Here is a 19,659-nt window from a genome sequence, read left to right as displayed (position 1 = left end):
TTAAAACGGTAACTTGAGGAATAAATCTCTCTACATTTTAATTTGTGGTTGTCTGATGAGAGGAAAAGAGAACAGTGGTTTACTTGTTTTGATATTTGCAAAAAGCCAGAAATAAAACCTATAACAACTGTAAAAAATATTGCACAGTGACAGAGGAACAGCTGTTAAACAAAATTTATATCAGCAATAAGAATCTGTATTCTGAAGTTTTCAAATCCCACATTAGGTGCCAGTCAGAAATATATAAAAAGGAACATTGCTTTGATCTGATGGTTTTCTCTTTGCATTTAAGAGCACCATAAATTGACACTCCTAGCATTCCTCTATTCCAAGATGCCAGCAGGGGTCATTATTTGAAGCAAGTATCTCCTCTTCTTTTTTCTCTTTACTGAAAGGCTGAACCCAAATGTGTAGAGCCCTGAGTGGATACAAAAATTTGTACCCACATCTGATCTGCAAAAATTGTCTGCAGATCTCCGCAGGTTTGCAGGGATCTACTAATAGCTCCACAGGTCACCGCGCAGTGACTCAGGGGTATGCCAAGCACCCGCTTCCCAACTGCCCTCCACTTCTCCCCAGAGACCTCCTGCCCTGCCACCCACGTTGTATCTCCTTCCCCACTCCGGGCAGGGAGGCTACAATCCTGGGCACTCATATGCAGCACCGCCCTCCCAGTGGGAGGCTCGGACACCCCTACGCAGCTGCAGTGGCTCTAACACACGCAGACCAGGCTGGGATAGACAGTGGCAACAACTACTCTCCTCACCATGCCTGCAGTTGCTGCCCACTAATTTAAAGTACAACCACACCTCTTTCAAAATGGCATTTCGCTCATTCCCTTCTGGGAGTTATAGTTCACCTCCACTGTCAGAAGCTGGGGACAACTCCTCCCACATTGCCACTTATTGCAGCCAGCTGCTCTGTGATTCAGAGAGCCGAGCTGGAGCCTGAGGGCTGGGTGACAGCCGTTCCATTCAGGTGAGCCTGTGATGCAGAGCCTTGGGGCTGGTCTACACTGGGGGGGGGGGGGGATCGCTATATACGCGAATAGCATAGCTGAAGTCGAAGTATGTAAGATCGAATTACCTGGGGGTCCACACGGCGCAGGATCGATGGCCGCGGCTCCCCCATCGACTGCGCTACCGTCGCTTGCTCCGATGGAGTTCCGGAGTCGACGGGGAGCGCGTTCGGGGATCGATATATCGCGTCTTAATGAGACGCCGATCCGGCGGGTAGTGAAGACATACCCTTACACAGATACAAAATTTGTATCCGCAAAAATGGTCTGCGGATACAAAGCAGATATCTGTGGATTTGCAGGGCTCTACAAATGTGTGGATAAAGAATAGGACTATTAGAAAAAAATATATTTAAAGGAATCTTTGATGTGGTCCATACACTTTCTTTCTTGATGGTGTGGTGGTGGTGGTGGTGTCGTGTTTTTTTTTTTTTTTTTTGTGAACTAGAAACAGGGAATGCAATCCTAGAAAGAAGATGGAAGCTTAAGGTACTCTATGACTCACAGGATCAGGCTGAGAGAGAAGAAAATTATACAGAAAAGGATCCTTTATCAATGATAAATAAACCCCAGGAGGAATTGGAAACACAGTAAGTTACCTGATTGTAAATATATGAAGCAGGGACAGCTGTGGAAGAGACATTCTCCTCCCATCTACAGCATGGAATTTTTCTGATAGGCTAATTAACATACTCACCTTTCCTCCCTGTTCTGACAAACTTTCCTTTGGCAATGTTCTGGGGGCAGCTGGTGGAGAGCCCCTGTCCGCGTAACTCTTGCTGTCACTGTACTGACATGGCACCAGAAGAAGCAGAGCAAGGGAAAATACCAACACAGGGGCACAAGCCCTCCAGAGGTGCTGAGGATTCACTGGTTTTTGTGGGTCAACACCTGCCACTTCTGAGGGGGGAAAGATGACCCCCCGCATGGCAGAAGAATGTGTAGGAAACTCCACAGGAGGAGTTCTGAGGTTATTTTAGCTGAAGCAAGGACAGATGAGACATGTCCTGCTGCACCAGAAGATTCATAAGGCTTCAAAATACACAAGAACAAAAAAAATAAAAAAATCTAGATCTCTCAATGTGTGCCTGTCAGAGGTCACATCCAATTTATCTAAAGGGAGTAGGGAAGAGAACAATGTGTTGCTTTAAAAGCCAGATTCACAATAGCTCTTGAATTGGAAGACCTTGCTGTAGATTAGAAGGCGGATATTAAATCAGAAATGAACAGCTCAGACATCCTGTTTGTTTTACGTCCACTTTAGTTCAAACCCAAGAGACTGCCATACTTTCAGGTTTTCTTTTGGAAAGGATGCTGTCAGACATACTATTCTTTAGCATTAACATGTCTGCTTTTTATGTTTCATAATTTGTAATATTTTCTCAAGAGCCTAGATGCAATTTTTCCCCATTGCCAGAATTTGGTTCATTTCTTCCTTTCATTTCTAATAGTTAAGGCTAAGATTATGTCACAGAGGTCGCGGAAGTCACAGAATCCGTGACTTCCAGCGACCTCCATGACATTGGGGCCCCGCAGTTGACCAGCCACTGCTGGCAGGGGGGGACCCCGCAGCAGCCCAGCTTCTGCAGGCGGTGGGGGACCCTCCCACAGCTGCCCAGCAGCTGCGGGTGACAGGATCCCCCGCAACTGACCAGCCACCGGCTGCTGCCAGCGACCCCTGAGCTGCCCAGCCGCCACCACTGGCAGGGTTCCCCTTGCAGCTGCTCAGTCACTGCAAGCAACCAGGGCCCCCTCCCCAACAGCTCCCAGCCAGCGGCAGAGATACCCCAGAGCCGCTCAGTGGTCGCAGGTGGGCAGGGGGCCCCCGACAGCTCCCCAGCCTCCACTGCTGGCAGCTCCGCCCCCTCCTCCCCGCACAGCTCCCCTGCCGCCATGGGTGGCAGGGAACCCTCCGCAGCTCCGAGCCCTGCAGGGGGGCCCCTTCCAGCCACTGGGCAATGATATCCTTTGCAGCTCCCAGCTGCGGGGGGGGGGGGGGAGGAGGCAGGGTGCTAGACCCTCCTCCCTCCCCATTTTGTCAGGGATGTTTTTAGTAAAAGTCAGGGACAGGTCACAGGCTTCCGTGATTTTTTATTTATTGCCTGTGACCTGTCCCTGACTTTTACTACAAATATCCATGACAAAATCTTAGCCTTACTAATAGTGCACGAACCAACACTGCTTTGCCTGGCTTTACTACTTTGTCTGAATAGCCTCATCAGTTAAGTCAACACAGCTCTGAAACTGGCGTTCTCAGCATGAGTGCCTTCTGTTAGCTGACTATCTCTGAAGCAGGTAAACTTTAAATATTGTAGATCCAACAATTAATATGTGGCTTTATTTTATTTCTCTCCCTCCTTCAGTCAAGACAATGTTGGGTTGAAAATCAAGGTAGCATACTGAATGGACTAAACACTGGCTAACTGATGGATCTAAAAATGTAACTTAACAGGGAATTAATCACTGAACACAGCTATTTCTAGTAGGGTCTTGTAGGGAGCTTTTCAAAACTTTTTAAAAAACTGATTTCAATACCATTCCACATACAGTTATGGCCATGATCCTTCAATTTGATCCATGAAGACGGATCCTGAGCCCATACAGAACCCCTCCAGCTTGAGGGGGACATTGCACAGATATAAGGGTCCACCCACATGGATCAAATTGCAGGATTGGGCCATAGTTAGTAAGCTTGACTGGCAGCAAAAATCTAAATTGGACTAGCAACAGAAGCCAGAGAGTACTGGTAAACAAATACAGATCAGATCAAGAAGACGACGACCCAAGGAGAACCATCATTGGGTTCACTTTTCCATCTTTTTTTTTTTTTTTTTTTTTTTTAAATACACTGTACATCAAGTGTCCTACGGGAAACAATATGTTACAAAAATGAAAATTTGCAGATGCTTGAACAGGTAGGGGCCTGTCAGTTCCCAGGAGGACTTTGGCTGGGCCCAAAGAAAGTTAGAAGAAATGGAGACTTGTGCAGACAGGCAGATCAAATGTAAACAAGGGAACAATAATTTTAAATGGACACATGCTTCCAGACACGGATCTGAGAGATAATCTAATGGCCTGAACAGATGACTTGGGGCCAAAACTTCTGCTTTCAATTCCTGGCCCTAGCACTGGCTCCCTTTATGGCTTATGGCAAGTCAATTAGGGCTAAATCCTGCTTGCTCTACTCAGGCAAGTAGTCCCACTGAGTGCAGTGGAACATCTCACTTGAGTAAAGGCAAGCCCAATGCGGCCCTCAATCACTTGGTCTATCCATAAAATAGGGTAATAATACTTATCTACCCACCCTTACACGAATGTTATGAAAATTAGCTGATGTTTTCAAGATCTTTGAAGATGAAGAGAGCTATAAAAGTGCTAAGTATTATTGACCTGGGGAAGTATCTTGAAGGTGATAAACATTTAAAATAATCAATATCTGACAACTGAGAAATTAAAAAGAATTCCTTGTTTTTGCCAAGCTATCCCACTCTGTCAACTTCCCTGCCCATTAACAGACTTCCATATTAAGTTAAGATTATCATTCTAAACTTTTCTGTGCTTCATGTCATTTCCTGACTCATCTGTAATTTCACACAACTTTGTATACTTCCTCTTGTCTTCTAATTAGTGTTCTTTTGGTATCTCCTTTATTCCGCATTTTGCCTCACCATCATATTATCACTCTTTCCATCCTTCTTGTACTCCTGGGGGAATTCTGTGCCCCTGCACAATGCAGAATTTTGAAGAAATTAACATGCATGCAGAATTTCCTTTCCCCCACAGAAATGGGCTGCAGAGTCCAGCTCGTACATACAAGACACTGCCAGGGGTGGGAGAGGGAGCTAAGGGTTCCCGGCAGCTACAGTTCCCCGCATGCCCTGAGGGAAGGAGAGAGTGGTGCACAGGAAACTCTGTGCAAGTCTGGGACTGAGCATCAAGCTGTTTCTTCCTCTGGATTCCTGGGCCAGGGCCGGCCCACAACATTTTGGGACCTGAGGCGGGGAGCTCAAATGACGCCCCCGTGCCCCCTCGCTTGGGCCAAAAACTTTGAAAGGTCTCAATTCTGCCTTCTTCCTGTTCTTCTCCTCTCATGGTACTGCTCTGCTGCCTACCCCAATAAAAGAGAACTAACAACTTAAAATGCCTTGTTCAAAAATTTTAAGTAACACTTAACTTTCAAATGCCTGAACAGGAAATGTAACTTTTCTTTTCTACATAGTCAACTCTGGCATTTGTATCTGTTTGAATAATCAAAGTGGTGCTTTTTGTGCCTTCTTGGTTGCAAAGATTTGAACTGCTTCCTGAAGGTCCACAGTCTGGGCCTGCTCATGATATATTGAGATGGTTGCAAGGCCGACCAGCCTCTCCTGTGTCATTGTGGAGTATAGATGTGTTTTTATTAACTTCAGCTTGGAGAAGCTGCATTCTCCACTGGCAACTGTTACAGGAAGTGTCAGAAGTATGCACAGAGCAACAAAAGCATTTGGAAAGAGCGTGGTCATCTTATTCCAGAACAGCCTTTGGAGTTTATCCTGCTGAAATGCATCTTGAAAGGACTTTCAGTTCATCACCTAAATCACTCGCATCAATATCGTGCATATCACCATGTGTCAACACTGTCTCTAGTGCCCTGCATTGCTGGTGTAGGTCTTCTTCAGGTATAGTGAGGAGTTTTGGAATATCATACAACATCTCAAATATACCACTGTGTTCCTTGAGCTGCATGAAACGTTCTTCAACTGACTGTATTCACACACAATCTAGCACCTGGTTAAAAAATTCAACTTTGAATTGTTGTTTGGGGTCTCTTATGGGATTATCCCGTGCCTCGTAATCAAAATGTTGTCTTCTTCGGTGACTCTTGTATTCTTGAATGGGTGGGAAAATAGCTTCAGTGTGAAGTTCCTCTGCCAACTTCTGTGCACTCTTCAGAACGTTTTGAAATCCCTCATCTGACCGCTAAGACTGCAGGTATGACTTTGCTTTGTCCAGTTGCTCCAGATACATCAAGGTCAACACCTTGGAGTCTCTTGCTTACGACATTTATTTCAAACAGTATGTCATGCCACAACACTAAGCCACACAGAAATTTGAAGTTATGTATGTTTCTGGTGATTCCATTTCCCTCTGCCACTGTTCTCCCACGAACAGTTCCTGTCATAGCATTATCCTCCATAATGGCAACTATGGCATCATCTATCTTCCCAATTTGGTATTTGATAGGTTTTATTGCCTCCACTCTACTTTCCCATCGTGTGATTTCAGTGTCAGAGAGGATGTTCCCAGATGTTGATGGAGAGAAAAATATATAGATGCTTTGCATTACATTAAAAAATTCAGCAGCCTCACTAGAAGCTGATGCTGCATCACTGACCACCAAGTTCAATGAACGAGAACTGCATGGGACAAAAAAAGCTTGAGGGTTTAACTCTCGGATCCATGTCTGCACTCCTCTGTTCTTTCCTCTCATGTTGGCACCGTTATTGTTGCCCTGACCACTCAAGTCATATCGCAATTCCCGTATCTTCCAGCTTTTTAAGAAGCACATTTGTCATACCAGCTCCTGTAGTATCATCAATGTCAATAAATTCTAGAAAATGCTTTCTGACAATCACCATTGCAGGGACATTTTCACTAGGTTCTGTTGTTGTTACAAAATGCACCATTAAAGTCATTTGTTCCGTATGGCTGATGTCAGGTGTGCAGTCCAGAATAACAAAGTAATATCTTGCTGACTTCAGATCTGCCACAATCTTCTGTTTGACTTTTGTTGCCAGTAACTGTATGATCTCATTTTGAATTGTTTTTCCAAGGTAGTGGTGTGTGTATATTTCTTGAGGGGTGACTCTTCTTAGATGCTCCTGGAATACAGCATCAAACTCAGCCATCAGCTCCACAATTTTAAGGAAGTTTCCTTAAAGTGTTTGGCACATACAGCTGATCTGAAGTGCCACGCAGTACTAGGTTTTGGGTAGCAAGCAGTCTCACAATGGCAATGAGCCTTTTCAGAACATTTTGCCAGTAAAGAGACTCTGATGCAATCTTCTCTCGATGCTGATCATCTATGGTGGCCTTTAACCTTAGTCTCATCTCAAGCTCTTTCCACCTATGGAATGCTCTCTGATGATTTGCTGCCTTCTCATAGCATGCTAGATTTCTAGCCAGATTTTTCCAGTCCTTTGTTCCTGTAGAACCCAGTGTGGCTGGAACATTAGACTGGAAGAGTTTGCAACAAAAACAGTATGCAGCATTCCGGGGTTTTGAGTACATAAGCAATGGCCTCTCCACGTTGTCACCATTGGGGATTTCACGCCAGTAATGTGTTGGATGGAAACTTCTATTTTCATTGTCTTTGGGGAACATGAAGTTTTTCACTTGCTGTGGCCCATGCAGTACAAGGAAGTCCCTCAGGCTACTGTTCAAGTGAGTCCACAGTCCTGGATAATCTAGACTTAAGGAACTAAACTCAGCAGCAGCTGTTTCTTGCGCCTCCACCACACTCTTCTCTGATCTACACGTTTCTTCAGGAACGTGCATGGTTACATCCATTTGAGGAGGAGATATGGATGCTGCAGTAGCTGCCAGGTCACTGCACTCTGACTAACTGGAAGATCAGGCATCTCCTCACCACTCACATCCTCACTGGGGTTGGAAGGCTCATCGTGAACATTTGTGTCTATGTATCTCAGGAGACCTCCTTCCTGCTTAGCTGGGCTCTGGGGAGGGGATGCGGGTATCTGGGCAAGGGAGGGCCCCGTGGCTGGGCTCTGGGGGTGGTGGTACGGGTATATTACCTGGGGGGAGGGAGGGCTGCGGATGGGCTCTGGGGGGGAGGGGTTCTGGGGGTCTGACCCCCTAGCTGGGCTCTGGGTGGGTGGGTGGGGGGGAGGGTGCAGAGAAACAGGAACTGGGTTGTCATAGTGCAGGGGTCAGCAACCTTTCAGAAGTGGTGTGCCGGAGTCTTCATTTATTCACTCTAATTTAAGGTTTCGTGTGCCAGTAGTACATTTTAACGTTTTTAGAAGGTCTCTTTCTATAAGTCTATAATATATAACTAAACTATTGTTGTATGTAAAGTAAATAAGGTTTTTAAAATGTTTAAGAAGCTTCATTTAAAATTAAATTAAAATGCAGAGCCCCCTGGACCAGTGGCCAGGATCCGCGGCCACTGAAAATCACCTCGCTTGCCGCCTTTGGCACGCGTGCCATAGGTTGCCTACCCCTGTCATAGGGGTTTTTTTAACTCTCTACTCCTGTAGGAATTTGTGTGTGTCTCTGTATTGTTACAGACACACTTGTTGACAGGTATTTTGAAATTAATTACCAAAATAATTGAAACTGGCATGATTATATGGTGTTATTTTACAATATTGTGTGCAGAATTTTTATTTTTTTTGGCGCAGAATGCCCCCAGGAGTATTCTTGGCCCTTTTAGTGGAACAAGCTCCTTTCTTTTAATCATTTCACTAGATCTTTGTCCAAATGTAATTGTGGATGTTCTCATTATTCATTTAAGTGTCTATTTTTTTAAAAATCTAAGTTCTTGGCCTCAATCTTTTATGTTAACTAGTTTCATAGGTTAAAGGCATTGAAAAATAAAGTATTTCCTTTATCAGTTATAATTTTGTTGTCTTTCAATTTCATTGAATGGCCCCTTGTTCCATGATATGAGAAAAGGTAAATCAGGTACTACTCCCGCTCTGTACCATTCATTAGTTTGTATCTCTATCATGTCCCTTCTTATTTATCATCTCTCTAAACTAAACATTTTCATTGTCTACTCATCCAGAACTGTTTCCATGTTGCTACTCTCCCATTCCTGAACCTCCTCTATTTCTTGTATATCTTTGAGATAGGATGATTGAACTGTTAAGGAATACCATAATTTTAGAAATGCCATCATTTTAATAATATTTTTGGACTTATTTTATATCCAATCAACTAATTTTTGTTTACATTTTTGACTGACATCACACACTGAGCAGAAGTTTTCCCTGAACTGTCCAAAATGATTCTTAAAAAATTGGGCCTCTGCAGAGTTGCCATTTCATTCTTCAATGTTACATGAATTTGTCTCAATCCAAATTCATGTAACTCCAACATTTGGAACAGACAAGTCTTTACTGTATATTTAATATATGACATTTGATTGTGACCCAGGAAGGAAATATGAATTAGGAATGTTTTGTGGCTGAGTGTGAGGGGTCTTCTGGAAGATAGAAGATGTGTCTCAATTCAGGCTGTGTCGACAATACAAGGCAGGGGTGTGATTCCTCTGCTTATGTATACATACTCGCACTAACTCATGAGTGTAAACAGAAATACAGCCATGGTACGTGGTAGCATCAGTCGCGGCAGTGGAGGCAGAGCTGAGCCATATTGAGTATGAGTCTCAGGAGGATTTGTACTCGGCATGGTTCAACTGTGCCTCCGCTCCCGCTATTGGTGCTACCCTGGTTACACTGCTGTTTATACTCATGTTAGCTCCATGAGAGTTAGCAAGAATGTGTGTACACGAGCAGGTGTAATTCCACCCCTAGCTCGTAGCAGAGACATAGCCATAGTGTCAAAGGCTAGACTGCTTTTCGAAAAGTCTCCATGAAATCCCTACACTATTTTGTCTGACTAACACTAAAAACTTACATGCACAAAACTCTCTTCTGTCAAAAGTTTCAAAGAGAGGGAGGGTTGGATTTTTGTTTGTTATTGTTGTTAAAGAAGATGGGTATGTGTCAAACTGGACTCACGGGGCATCAGCATGTGGCAAGGTTAATAACCTTTGTGCTAATTAGAAAAAGGAGATCATATCATAGATGGATGAGACTGAGGTATGAATGTTCCAAGGGGCACAGAGGCAATGCGTAACACAAAACTGTTATAGGCAGTAATCAGCTCAAACCCAATAGGACACTGAACTAAAGAAAGAAAGGATGAAGCTATAAGGACATTAAGGATAAATTTCTTTAGATGGAGGGTAATACATTTGTTTGTGGACTGGACTACCATGGTCAGCAATAGAAACTGCAACATTAAATGTATTAAAAAAGGAGTTAGACTAATATTTAGTGTTTGTCCTCTTGCCAATTTCTTTCTTCTTAGTTAGAGAAGGATGGCTTTAACCTTCCTCCCTCCCCCAAACACAAACTTACACTTCTATGCTACATAACTAAAGCCAAGCTAACTCAACAAGATTTAATATAAGCTACCAAATGAAAGGCTAACACCAATCAGTTCATGAGTGGGACTAAGAAAGATGAAGAGAAATATTATCAGAGAGCCATTAACACAATAATATAAAAAAAATTAGAACTGAAATTAATCTGGATTTTAATCAAAATTTCTAAGGAAGCCCCTGAGCAGTTAATGGTTTTCCTATGGCAATAGGGACATTCTCAAAAAGTACTGAAGCAATGAGAAAATATTCATACTTCGGTGGTGCAGGTGATGCAGGTCTTTTAGATATGCTTGCAGGAGAATCAGATCTTCTCAGAGGGGATCCCAGGCCAGATGATGAAACAGGTGTTGTGGGTCGCTTCTCTCTCTTTATCTTTTCAGTCTAGAAAAAGAAATTCAGGTGTTTTTGTTTAGCTTGTAATTAAAAGCAATGCTTCAATGATACAGATAGTTTATTAACACAAGGACATATAAACAGATTTGCATAACATTCACATAAAATGGAAGTTTTCTAAATCCCAGCATACAATTGAACTGCAAGATCTTTTTCAATACTGTATATACATTTTTATGTCTTGCACACACAGTATATGCTGCTGCAAAAATACCTTTCAGGCCATAAACAAATATTAATGGAGCGGTACAGAAGGGCACTGCCCCTGTTGGAGCCCAGAAAGCATTGGGTAGAATTTTCAAAAGCATCTAAATCCTACTGACTTCCACAACTACACAGACATGTTCTTTCTATCAAGTATTACAAGAGATATGGCACTGTCAGGGGATTTGGCAGAAAAGTTGAGCTTTTGTTCTCAGATGCTATGCAGTGACTACGCACATGCAGGCTAAGTTAAGTTTCCATGCCTCTATAGAAAATGTACAGTTGTCAATAGTAAAAATGTTGAATAAATTTCACTTAAAATTATATATACAGAAAGAAGTGAAACTTGACAGGTATAAATTAGTGATGCTGCCAATCCATTAGGCAAGCTACCGGAGCATGAGGAAAATTTGCCAATTCACTTGTAGGGTGGCTTTATTTCTAGTCAAACACTCTCAACAATGGCAACATCCCATTTGCCATGCAGCTGTAAACCCATTCCCAGAAGTACTGGTTTCATAGCACGCAGCACGTCCAGAAAACATGTTTCACTGCCAGAAATGTAGATTCCCTGAATACAGAAGTGTCATTCCCACTAATGCTGGTTAATAGAGGCTACACTGCCTTCCAGGAAGATACTAAAAACCTGCTGATTGGCAGGTGAATAGAACCAAATGGATGTGAATGTTTTTCTGCTTTCTGTTCTTAAAAAAAAAAAAAAAAGCATATTGTACAATAATGAAACACAGCAACTAAAGCAACATAACTTTGTCCAGGAACACAATCAAAACATGCTCCAAACCCACCTGTGTAACTTCAGCTGCAGTTGCCCCTTTCATGGCATCAGAAGTGGAAGCTGATGCTGCCTTCTTCCTTTCTGCACTTCGGGTGGGGGAAGGCTTGTAGGGAGATTTAAGAGGACTAGCTGGTGCTACACGAGGACAGATATGGAATACTAAAGAGTTATAGTACAATAGCAAGAGCAAAGGGGAACAGACAGAGGAAGTAGGGGAGAGGAAAAAACAGCACAACTTTATGTTATAACATTAAACATGGCAAACGACATTTTTAAAGGTTTATTTAAATGGATATTTAAATCACATTAAATCCATGCCTTTTGCATATGTGCAGAATGGTCTCATTTACCAAAAATGCGTTCACTAAAAGCATGAACATAAAACTAAGTGCATTTTTAAAAAGCCTATAAAATACCTGAGCACTAAAGTATCTCTTTTACCCATATAAATTCTGAATAACTTGGTAAATACAGATTTCGTGATTTCCCCCCCCCCTCTTCTTTATTAAACACGCATAAAAAAAGATTAATAGGATAGCCATAGTTGTGTCAGTGTAGACAGTGCTAGGTCTCTATCTGTCAACCTAACTACTGCCTCTCAGGGAGGTGGATTAGCTACGCCAATGGGAGAACCCCTCCCATCGCAGTAGTGAGCGTCTATACCAAAGCACTACAGCAGTGCAGTAGCTGTGCGGCTGTAATGCTTCAAGCATAGACAAGACCTCAGTCACCGAGATCAAATGGGTGCTTTTAAAAGCTGTACCCATGCGTCCTAAAAAAAGCTCGTCGGAGACATATTAAGTGCACGGTTAGTATTACTAAGTGCACAGTTATTGTTACTGTGCACATATTAAATGCAAAGTTATTACTACACATAACCTTGAATTTGAAAGTTCACTGGTTATGTGCATTGTGACCAGAATCACAGCGCTTCCCCCACACACACACACACACACATTTGTTGTCTTTTTTTTTTTTTAACTTGCAATTTGAACAAAGGTTTGTGAAAAGAGGATATTCTATGTTTTGCTCATATTGCTTTGGCAATATGTTGGGCACCTTTCACAGATGTGAAAAAACAATATTAACTGGAAGAATGTGAGAAAAAGCAAAACAAAAAACAATTTTGCCCTACGTTTGATGTCTTCTATATAAATCATGAAGAACCCATAAAAGATTTAGTCTTGCCTCAGTGCAGGGAACTGGACTAGATGACCTACTTAGGTCCCTTCCAGTCCTACCTTTCTGTGGTTGTGTGAAGTAAAAGCAACATACTTTTATTTTGTCTTAGTAGCTCTCCTTTAATTTAGAGCAGAGTACACTGACATTCTGAGTTGGCTTTCCTTTAGACAGTTGCTTTGTGAACAGTAAATCAGGAATTCTCTCATGGCTAAAGTGTTCTATATCATAACTTCCAAAGTACAATATTTTTCATGTAGAAACAAAAAACTGAGGATCTTTTAATGAGTCTACCTTTATATAGCATAAAGAAAAAGTGGAGGGGAAAAAGAGAACATCTTTTTGCTTTGTAATATACCTTTGAGCATCCTTTTATTAAGGGGTAACATACAGAACATGAGTAGATTTGAGTCACGTAATATGGGGATAACAGATGATGTAGATGCTGTACCTTATCACAATTTTGCCCTGAAAAGTGAATATTTTCCTTTGCAGAAAGTCTATTTTTTTAAAAAAGTGCACAAAACTTTTCCTACTTTTGGTCCTGATTCTGCAAATATGTACTCATGTGATTAGCCCCACTGAAGTCAATCGGATTTCTCATGTGCATAAAGTCAATAAGGCTGCTGCTAAATTTAGTTTTGTGTTGGCAGGGTTTATAGATTATAATAGATTTATAATATACAGAAAAGAAGCACTAATTACCATCACTCTCAATTTCTATAAAAATAATATATATAATAATATATATTTTTATCACTAGAAAAACTGCTATCCTCCACTCTGTGCTTCTAGTTTATTTCTAAGTATACCCAAGAACTTAACCCTTTTATGATCTGTTCCTTTAAAAAGACAAAAATGATTCCATAAGAAATAATTGCAGCCCCAATAAAGCAATTATGGATGAAATTACATGTTTAAAATGCTAATTTGTATTTTGGAAATTATTTGGGTGTTGAGGATACAGAGCACTACATTAATGTGCGATCTTTTGCTCTGATAAATGGGTCACCTTGGAGGGAAGATCCAAAAGTTGAGCTACCTCATAATTATTCTACCCTGGTTTGGAATTTCCTGTTGATTTTAGTTAGTTAATTCAAGACCCTGTCACCAAATTTTCTTATAAATAAAAGTAAGAACTGAAAAGGACAAAATGGTAGACATGTAAATATTTCCATGCTTTTGAGACATTACTACCCAAAAAGGAAGTAAAATTATATTAAAAAATAACAGATAATATCTCTACGCAATTTTTCAAGTGCAGCTAAACACATACCTTAACATTTTCAAAGGGCACAATTTTCATTTTTACCTGAATCATTGTATTGCTCAGAAAGCATTAATGTGCTTCTGCTTCTGGCTAAAGAAGACTGTGTGGGAGTCAGCAGTCGAGAAACAATAAAGTTTTCCACTGGACTAAGGTGCATGCGGTGAGCTGAAGGATGGGAGCAAATAAAACAAATAAATTTTAAAAGCAAAAACTAAAAAAAAATATTTGTTTTAAATAACTTAAATAAAACCAGTGAAATGATCAAATGAAATGAACAAGAGAAAACCTGGTATGTCTGATTTAAAAATGCTGTTAAAGAAGTTAATGCTCCTCTGAAGGAGGTTTCTGGTTTCTTCATCATTTTAAGCCACCTAAATTATCTTCCAACCTGTATAATAAATACAGTAGATTAAACTTGTTTTTTTATACAGAAGAAACTTCAGTTCTGCAAAATGGTTGCTTTCATGACTCAGCATGAAAAGGGTTTGCTTTTTTCCCCCAGTGACAGAGCAGTTCCTGGTTTGTGTGCTAAGTACACTGGGAGTCATTTAAAATGCAGTCTCTCTGTGGTACAAACCTTATTTATACAGTACATCCTTATGCCTTTCCTCCTCATAAATATGAGGTATGACTACATATGTTTATAAACAAATTCCTATTACCTGCATTTATAAAGTCACCTATTACCATACTCTCCGAGTTCTACATTTATATTTATTAAGCAACTCTAAAACCAATTTAAAATGAAGTATGTTTACTGTTGCTTCTTGTTTCTATCAAAATATTTGTCATTTGTTCTAAAAGAAACAATTCACAGAAGGACAAATCGTTCAGTATTTACTGTACAGTTTATTACCTTCTAAAGGGCCTAATCTTGCAGAATGCTCATCATCTGCAGAGCCTCTCATGGATCAGGCCTTTAAGTCAAATTAAAAGACTCTAGAAATCTTGACACAAGTGACAACTTCCAGCTGGTTCACAACGATGACAAACTTTTGTCAATAACACCCAGTAAATACACACCTGCGCTCATTTTTTAATTATAGTTTCTTCATATGGCTAAAGCGTCACAAGCAATGCATTTCTGGAGGATTACTGGAATTACATTTTGTGCTCAGCCCTGTTTCTTAGTGCATCACGAGATGAAATACAAACAGTATGAAATTCTTGCTGTGTTTTACTGTTTAAATAAACCTCGTATTTACTTAAGGTGTAAAAGCATAATACATCACAGTGTGAACCATCACATCTCAAAAAAAACCCAAAAAACTAATTTGCATCCTTTCTTTAATTCATCCAACATTTTCACTGCCCTGCCATTCCTCACCAATATTCAACCACAGTAATGCAGATAACTGGCCACCCAAAATGGTTACATGAAGGTGCACTTTGTCCTCTATGGCACAGACTTATATCTGCCATGCAACATTTAGTCACACGCAGCCTGGGGTCTCTAACACGGTAGCATTATCCTGGGCTAGCTATAAAGCTATTTCATGTATTTAAGATCTTTTACTAATATATTTAACTCACCACCCCAATAATGTTAGAATTGGTTATTGTAAAGAACTCAAGAGTTACAAACAGATCTATGAACAAGAAGGTGTGCTTTAAACATAGGAGAGTTTATGCTGATAAGAGACAATGAGCAGCATATTCACTTGCCTCTGTCAGGGGAATATGTTATTGCCGCTGTGGAGGAGGAGAGACGCTTACTGATTGGTGACTCCATTTGCTTTGGCAGATTCATTGTAGAAGCTGAAAGTTTGTCACATGCTGCAGAGAGACGCATTAAAGATATTTATATTCATACTACAGTGTTGAACGCTCCCAAAATTAACCTCTCATTTTTTACTCATGGACCTTGTCATTTATCTGGGGGCAATGAATAATGTAGAACAGATAATCCTATTCCAATTGCTGTAGATACCAGCATTTTATAAGATGCAGTTTGGGATACAATTTTTCTACTTGTGATTTTAACATTTCAATTTTACAATACCCTGTGTAATACAATGCCAGGAGCAAGTGACTTCATCTAAATCCAAATGAATGAAATTGTATCAAGGAAAGAAATGCAATACTTGTACAAGAAGAAAATACATAGGCCGCACAAACATAACAAATTTGAACTCTTCCCTGACATCTCTCAGCTTCAGTCTGGAGGAGGTGAGATGTATATCAGCTCCTCCAAAATACTATTCTAACGCAAAATTCAAGATATTCAACACTAATTTATGCATTTATAGGATGTATGATAGCATCATTTACCTCTTTACCATCTTGTGCATGAGAACTTTCAAAACAATAACTTGGTTTTGGCCCAACTGTTTATATTTGTTTTTATTTCTGTTATAATACTGTTTGATAAAGTAAATTTTGGCTTGATGACTATTCCTATGTACTCATAAGTTCAATATAATGATGGAATCACTTATGCCCAATTATTGTAGCGGTGAACTACGACGTGTTGTTCATTATATAATGGTCAGAACCTACAAGCATACTGGATGGCTTCAGGGGGGTTGTTTATGTTTTAAATTTTGTTTCTTCTGACAACAACGAAGAAATCTCAGCTAGTAACTCACATTCATGTTATAAATTCTACAGTCCTTGCTCAACTATGACTTTCACTTACATCAGTGGAAGTCTTGCCTAAGTGACAACTGCAAGATTTGGCCCTATCTGCTACAGCAAGCAATAAAATTCCTTATGTTCACATTTTTAAAAAGTAGGTGCAATGATTGCTTCCAGAAAATGCATGCAAACCTGCAAATCACTTATTTGTACATTAATACTGCTTTGTGTGAACATTCACCCATGTCTGCACAAAAGTAAGAGTCTTGGGGTTTACATACATGTTTTTGCAGTACATCAGTTACTCATGCATTTTGCAGGCATAACCATTGTGCCCATCTTTGAAAAAACAGCTCTTGAGTAGGTTGGCTGTGCTAGATTTCCAAAATATGTCAAATATATTTGCAGCTGAAGGAAAAAACCACCACCACCAAAAAAAAACCCCAAACCCCACAATGTACGATTCATCCCTGGTATAGACATACAAGATCTATTTCACAGTCCTCTGAAATTAATATTCTAATCTAACATACAATATAAAATTCAATAAAGTTGTCAAAGGACAAACGCAGAATCAGAATTTGTAATCATTATTACAATGTTCAAAAGACTTCAGCATACTAAAACAACAATGCTTACTAATTTTTAACATATTGTGGATGTAGAGGGTGGGGCTGGAAGGAATAGATACATGATGGGTGACATGCTATCTCCATAACATATTTACTCTTATTGTATAATTGAAATGTTTTTAAAATAGAACCTCTGCCCCATCAAGTCTCTTGAACAAGCTACTCAAATGATATACACACACAAAAACTACAAAAACATGTATCTGTGCCCACAAATTTGACAAAGACGTGAATTTATTGAGTTATTCAAGTCCACAGTTAGTGAGAAAATTATGAAATGTCTCCATTGTGCTGGAATGCTAGGCATGCATTGCTTCACTATGACAAAATCAAAAGAAAAAAGACATTTGTTCCATATCTTTAATGGTAACAGTGTAGAGTACCAGACTGAAATAATAAGAAAAACAGTGGTTAGGAAGGACAAGATCAGTGGATGATTTAAAGTGATTAGAACAGTTATAAACGAGACACTATGGTACTGTGATTCTCTGAAATACCATTGTAGGAATCAGCAGCAGCAGTAGAGGTCACAGGGTCTGAAGGAAGGGTGTTGGCAGCTAAACCTAGGAGAGGGGGTGGGGTATTTTCTGATTCACCTATACAGCAGAAAAATCAGAGCAAAGAGGGGTGAAAGAAATTACCGAATAGGTTAAAAAAAATAATGTATAAGCTATACTAGAAAATTAAAGAGGTTGCTTTCTAGAAGCATAAGAGATGCTTTTATTATGTTGCAAGTATATTTCTTTCCCAATTTTTCTTAAATGACAAACCCTGAAAATTTTAATGTGAAATAAAGCTAAATGTTTTTTGCTTTAACATGGACAGAAAAATATATTTACACTTAGTTTAGAAGAGAGCAGCAGTCATATTTCATCATCTGAGCACAGGGTTTTTTGTTTTTCTTTTTTAATAAACCAGTCCATTTGGAAACCCAGTGAATTTAAATGATATAAACAGAAGAGAGATGTATACCTTTTTGAAACGTAAAAGCAGTTCATGGTTGATTATGAAATAATTATGAAACCAAATCAAAAAGAGCAACAACAACAAAAAAGTACGTGGAAAAATCCATTTTAAACTGTGAATGCTGCATAATCATCTAGAAATCCCTGTGAGCTTTTAGAAGTGCCAGTGACAAAAATAGATTGTTTTCCGCAAAGGTTTGGGCAGCACTCAGCTCCTTTGTGAATACAGCAAGCTAAATGTGTTGGGGTTTTTTAAAATTTCATTTTAGCATTTGCTATGATCCCCAAAACAGTTTCTGATTACTGTATTAAAATGATCTGCTTTCACAAACTTAGGAGTGACCTTTCTTCCCAGGAGATACCATAGACAGGAAACCTGATAAGCTATTACAAAGCATTTATTCATGCTACATTATCAACAGCCCTCACAACATCACAGTAACTATAAACAGGTACCTTCTTTCTATCTTTAATCTCATGCATTTTGCACTTCACGATCTGCAATGCAGGCAGCTTGTTTCACTCACCATCTCTCCCTCCTGAGCCTGCAGTCAGTGCTCCTCCCCACGACCATCGCTTCTGTTTCTGTTCCAGCTGCTGACTACGTTCTAGTGAACGACGCATCATGGCTTCTAAACGTTCCTGGTTAAATTGTTGCAAAAATGGAGAGAGAGAGAAATAAAATCTAATTCAGTTCACCTGGGCTTTCTGATCAAAACTAAAAAATAAACATCATTTGTCACCACACATAACAGGTTCCTGTAATCATGCTATCAACAAAAGAAAAATGACTGAATACAGAAGGTACCAGTATGTCTACCTACCTCCAGAGAAGAGTATCCTTTGTTTGCAATCAAAGGTCACTACAGAGGCCTAAGTAAACACCACAGGTTGCATCACTGCCTAGCATCTGTTCCCGCTGGTGAGTCTGCTGCTGTGCTCTGGACTTAATTTGTATAAGAATAATGCTTGACAAGCATTAACTCCTTCTTGTCTAAGCAGGCCTCAGGTTTTTCTCCTTCAGTATTAAAGCTAGATTGCTGCAATGCCAGTGGCTCCTCCTAGCTGCACAGATAAATGATCATTTCAAACCTGAAGCAGGTTGCATTTGCAGGATGACTTTTTTTTTTTTTTTTTTTTTTAAATCCCTGCTTCCCCCAAAACACCTTCTACAGATTAGATATTTAAGATTGTCTTTATCCTAATCTGAGTTGCATAGACCATTCCATTTAGATACACCTTTTTAAACACATATTTACTACTTCTTGCTCTGAACAACTTGCTTCCCCCTCCCTTACCCCCACATCCCCCCTCCCCTTCACTCTGCCTGGTGTATTTTTTTTTTCTTTTTTTGGTCCCTTTGGAAATCTTGCCCCACCTTTAAACTTTCAACTGTTTATCCATGATCTTTCCACTACCTCCACCTCCTGGCCCTCACTGAAACCTGACT

The 19,659-nt window shown here is 40.2% G+C and overlaps 1 protein-coding gene across 1 annotated transcript in view; it reads right to left on the bottom strand.

The window, feature by feature from the left end:
• Positions 1-19,659, bottom strand: part of MAP7D2 (MAP7 domain containing 2) — a 124,446-nt gene that overhangs the window by 19,276 nt on the left and 85,511 nt on the right. The window contains exons 4-9 of the mRNA XM_065400024.1: positions 18,737-18,851; positions 17,742-17,840; positions 15,701-15,811; positions 14,078-14,200; positions 11,597-11,745; positions 10,447-10,574 (exon numbers count right to left, since the gene is read on the bottom strand). Coding sequence (XP_065256096.1) covers positions 10,447-10,574; positions 11,597-11,745; positions 14,078-14,200; positions 15,701-15,811; positions 17,742-17,840; positions 18,737-18,851 — 725 coding nt within the window. The remainder of the gene's footprint in view (positions 1-10,446; positions 10,575-11,596; positions 11,746-14,077; positions 14,201-15,700; positions 15,812-17,741; positions 17,841-18,736; positions 18,852-19,659) is intronic.

This window comes from Emys orbicularis, chromosome 1, assembly GCF_028017835.1.
Source record: "Emys orbicularis isolate rEmyOrb1 chromosome 1, rEmyOrb1.hap1, whole genome shotgun sequence".
NCBI classification, from domain to species: Eukaryota; Metazoa; Chordata; order Testudines; family Emydidae; genus Emys; species Emys orbicularis.
Note: the sequence above shows the minus strand (reverse complement) of the source record. Positions and strands in the feature narration are given on the sequence as shown.